The sequence below is a fragment of the Engraulis encrasicolus genome, chromosome 12, assembly GCF_034702125.1.
Source record: "Engraulis encrasicolus isolate BLACKSEA-1 chromosome 12, IST_EnEncr_1.0, whole genome shotgun sequence".
Classification (NCBI taxonomy): Eukaryota; Metazoa; Chordata; class Actinopteri; order Clupeiformes; family Engraulidae; genus Engraulis; species Engraulis encrasicolus.
Window position 1 is genome coordinate 18,610,862 of NC_085868.1, and position 5,000 is coordinate 18,615,861.

At 43.4% G+C, this 5,000-nt stretch overlaps 1 protein-coding gene across 1 annotated transcript in view; it reads left to right on the forward strand.

Moving 5' to 3' along the window:
• Nucleotides 1–5,000, forward strand: part of LOC134459383 (low-density lipoprotein receptor-related protein 1B-like) — a 628,069-nt gene that overhangs the window by 164,064 nt on the left and 459,005 nt on the right. Inside the window, exons 13-14 of the mRNA XM_063211727.1 lie at nucleotides 779–998; nucleotides 2,611–2,800. Coding sequence (XP_063067797.1) covers nucleotides 779–998; nucleotides 2,611–2,800 — 410 coding nt within the window. The remainder of the gene's footprint in view (nucleotides 1–778; nucleotides 999–2,610; nucleotides 2,801–5,000) is intronic.

Consider the following 5,000-nt stretch of genomic DNA (forward strand, 5'->3'; position numbering starts at 1 on the left):
TTATGTTAATATGAATGCTGATATGCTTTCACTGCTGATATGAGTGGTGTCTGCTCTTGCCTCATAGTGTAGAAGTAGGGTCAGACACCCAGATTAAGATAGACCACTTAAAATCTGACTGATTGGCTCACACCAAGGACAGAACTTTTCTAATGATGCAATTGCATGAATAAAGTGAACACATTTCGTGCAAAGTGACCATACAGTTTATATAAATGTTATGACACGTACTTGCGTGGACACATGGTTGCTGTGATAGTCCAAGGACAAGCACAACCATAGTTCACTCCTTTCACATTTAGTATGTCCTCGTCCCCTTTCTTACTCTGTATTCTCAGGAACTGGTGGGACGACCCCAATCATAGCATTTGTGGCATTATCTAACCTCCCATCCTCGCCTTGTGCTTGTGGCCTTGTGCTTGTAACCTTGTGCTTAGCTGATGCCCTGCCTCACCTCCATGGAGAAGACGAAGTTCATGCATTGTCAGCCTAGGGACAATCATTTTTGGTGGACTTTATGCATTGTCAGCCTAGGGACAACAACTTTTGGTGGACTTAAGCCCCATTCAACATTCCGATCGCAAATGGGAAAATGAGCTTTGAATTGTGCCTATGCAAGATATTGAATAATAATAAAAACTTCTGTCATCAATGACATCTTGCCTTGCATCCCGATTCCACAAGCACAAGGCGAGGACAGGAAGTTAGATAATTAGATGCACCCCTCTTGATGTCCTCATCTCCTCTCTCCTCTCCACCTCTCTTATGTTCTCACCAGTTGGATGTACTGGACGGACTGGGAGGAGGACGAGGTGAACGACAGCATCGGACGCATCGAGAAGGCCTGGATGGACGGCTCCCACCGCCAGCTCTTCGTCACCTCCAACATGCTGTGGCCCAACGGGCTGGCCCTGGACCACACGGCCGGTACCATGTACTGGTGCGACGCCTACTACGACCACATTGAGAGGATATTCCTCAATGGCACCCACAGGACGGTGAGTGCATGACTGATGCTGGATCTCAAATGATGCACTTGTGCACTTCAGTGTCCATGTTTTAGTGCATGTGGCGGATTAATTAGCACTAAAACATAGTGGCCAAAGTGCACAAGTGCACCATCTGAGACACAGCTTGAGATATGTTGTTTCATTGGGGTTTTTTGGGTAACTGATAGTAGGGTCCACATTTTAGCTACTAATACAGGGGCAGCCGTGGGCTAGGGGTTAAAAAGATGGACTTTAGATCAGAGGGTTGCAGGTTCGAATCCCACCCTTCCACGCCCTGTCTCACTCCATGGCTGAGGTGCCCTTGAGCAAGGCACCTAACCCCATACTGCTCCAGGGAATATAAACATTACGCTGTACTTAAAAAAATAACAGTAAATCTCTTTGGATAAAAGCTAACAAAGTTTAATATGCACTCTAACCACCCTGCGCCTTTCCCCAGCCCCTAATCCTCCTTGTAAAGCAACCTTGGGCTTCATGAAAGGCGCTATATAAAACCAAGTTATTATTGTTATATCATTAGGATTTTATTATTTTGTATTGTTTTTGTGTTTTTGTTTTCTTCAGAAAAACAAAGGTAAGTTAAGACTACAATAAACCACCCACACACAGTCCTTTCGGCAAGCACCTGCTCCTTTGTTAAGTAAATGTTTTGGTCAGCAGACCTGTGTGGTCATGTGTAGGTGTCATTTACATTCTGACCCGTAGGCCTTGGTGTCCAATGCACCTACTCTTGGAAAAGAGTGCAGAAGTACATTGTTTTAAGGGGAAAAAATACATTCATTATGAAAAACTGAAGAAAAACAAAACATATGAATACGTCATAGCTAACACTTGTGTCTTAATGTCAGAAAATAAATAAACAAACAAAAAATAAAACAGAATAACCTACAGTACCTCTCTGAAAGTCAACAAACCCTGTGGATTTCAGTACCCTTGTGTTTGCACAGTCTGTAAACTGATGGGGGCATTGTTTTCGAGAATGAAACCTTGAATTAATGAATGTATACAAAATTAAAGGACACAACACAGCCTTGCAACTAGTGGAAAAGTTTGAAACTGACTGAATAAAAGATTCAGTCTTTTCTTTCCATTGTGTGGTTTGAAAAGACTGCACACTGGACATATTTTACTGATGAGGGTGATGCTGTCAAACTCAATCTTTGTGAATCCCCACACGTCAATGAGTTGCATTTTACATGTAAGACATATAATTGGAAAATGCGGGAAGAGTATAATGTAAACAAAATATCTTTGACATTGAAACAGTATACCGTAACAAATGAAATCTGTAACATGCAGTTCAATGGAATTCTATTCAATTCCATTGTACTCTATTCTATTCTATTCTATTCTATTCTATTCTATTCTATTCTATTCTATTCTAATTCTATTCTATTAGATTGAAATCAAGATTCAAACTTGTTTTTTCATTGTGTGGTTTAAAAGGGCTACATACTGTGTATATTTTACTGATGAGGAGGATGCTTTGAAACTCAATCTTTGAGCATTCTCACACATTGTGCAGTTCAATGGTATTCTATTCTATTCTATTGTATTCTATTGTATTCTATTGTAACTCCATTCCACTTGTCTTATGCAGGTGGTGTACAATGGCAAAGAGGTGAACCACCCATTCGGCATAACCCACCACCTGAACCAGGTCTTCTGGACGGACTACATGAACGGCTCCATATTCCAGCTGAACCTGCTGACGGGCCAGGTGACCCTGATGAGGAACGAGAGGCCCCCCCTCTTCGGCCTAAGGGTGTACGACGCCCAAAGCCAACAAGGTTTGTTATCATACAGATAGACACACAAACAAGCAGACAAACAGACACACTGAGACAAACAGACACACACGCACACACACGCACACGCACGCAAGCACACGCACACGCACACGCACGCACGCACGCACACACACACACACACACATTTTATTTCAATGTTGAAGAACAATTGTAATTTCCCTAAAATGGCTTCTGAATGCATCTTTTGTGCTCACAATTAAAAATTGAGTTTCCATAAACACAAATTTACCAGTTGCAAAGATACACAGGCATGAACTAGATAGTTGGTACCACATTGATCAATAGGTCATAGTAAAGTTCTTAAGGATACATATATACAGAGCGCACACACACGCATGCACGCACACATTTTTTAGATTGCCTCTGAATGCATCTTCGTGTCAAATAAAACTTTTTTTGCCTCTTCGACCTGTCTGTTATCATATCCCACATATCCCTCACCTGTGCCTGTCTCTCTCTTTCCCTCTCTCCTGCTCTGCCTCTCTCCATTCCATAATGTGTAAAATAGGCAACTTATTCATGCATGACACGCCTATCCTTTTTTGCCTTTTTTATTATTGTCTTCACTTCACCCCTTTCTTTCTGTCTCTCTGTCTCTGTCTCTGTCTCTGTCTCTCTCTCTCTCTCTCTCTCTCTCTCTCTCTCTCTCTCTCTCTCTCTCTCTCTCTCTCTCTCTCTCTCTCTCTCTCTCTCTCTCTCTCTCTCTCTCTCTCTCATTTCATTCCAAGGTTCTGTCACCCAAAGTTCATCGCTCCCCATCACTCTACCTCCCTATCTCTGTCCCTCATCTCTATCTCTCTCTCTCTCTCTCTCTCTCTCTGCAGCAACTCTCACCTTCTCCCTCGCTCGCACCCTCTCTCAATCCATCTCTCTATCCATTCAACACTCATCTCCACTACATTTTGCTCCCTTGCTCCTTTTGTTCTCTCTCTTTCTCCCTCTCATCGCTCTCTGTCTCTGTCCACTCAACCTGCATCTCCACTAATCTCCTCTTCTCCTCTAACATGTCATGCACTGTGCGGTATTCACTCCCGTCAGCTTCATTGTCACTGTCTGTATCGCAGCACACACAGCCAGGGCTGGACTGGACTGGGATGAAAGATCAGGCGTGGCATTTTTAGTCAAGACCTGTTCACCAAGTATCGAGATAGACAATACAGCCTTTTGACAAAACTTAAGTCTTCTAAAATGTGCTATTTTGACACTATCAGCCAAAATACTGAACTAACATTCGGCTATATCAAAGACGCCTGCTGTACGTAGTACTGATACAGGAAAAAAACATCAACAGTCCAACGGGCAAATTACATTACGTACATTACACTTAAACTCAGCTGAAGGTGTTAAAAGCGACTTGCATTTCATTACAGGGTATTGGTTACAGTCCCTAGAGCAATGTAGTGTTAGGTGCCTTGCTCAAGGGCACTTCAGCCATGGATACAGGTGTATGGAGAGGTAAGGGTAAAGGATTCGAACCTGCAACCCTCTAATTTTTAAGACGACCTCCCTTACCACTAGGCCACGGCAAATGCCCTGTCTGCCCTATGGAAAATGCACGCAACTCACACGAGCAGAGCCTGCTTCACCTTTCAAAGAGCAGAGCGTGTCCCAAAACAAATGCCACCTCCGATGCCAGGCTAGTATTTTTAATTAGTACATCACCCCATCCTACTTAGCACCTCACCTCAACTCACCCCACTCCACACTGACTCCACTCGCTAATGGTAATTTTAACCTTAACAGATAAGGCCGTAAGCACTTTCTTTTCAGAATATGTTTTTTTATGATCTCCGGTGGAACTTGGAAAATATATATGTAAGGCCCTCAGCTCTACTGTTTGGCATTTAAGTACGCACGCACATGCACACACACACACACACACACACACACACACACACACACACACACACACACACACACACACACACACACACACACACACACACACACACACACACACCCCACACACACACACACACACCCCCCACACACACACACACACACACACACACACACACACACACACACACACACACACACACACACACACACACACACACACACACACACACACGGCATTTGTAATGCAGCTCCTAATTATATGTCACGGTAAGGTGGATCTAGTTAATGCAGGCTGCGTTGAAGGTCTGACTAGAGTGTGGACGTGGAGTTTGACTTT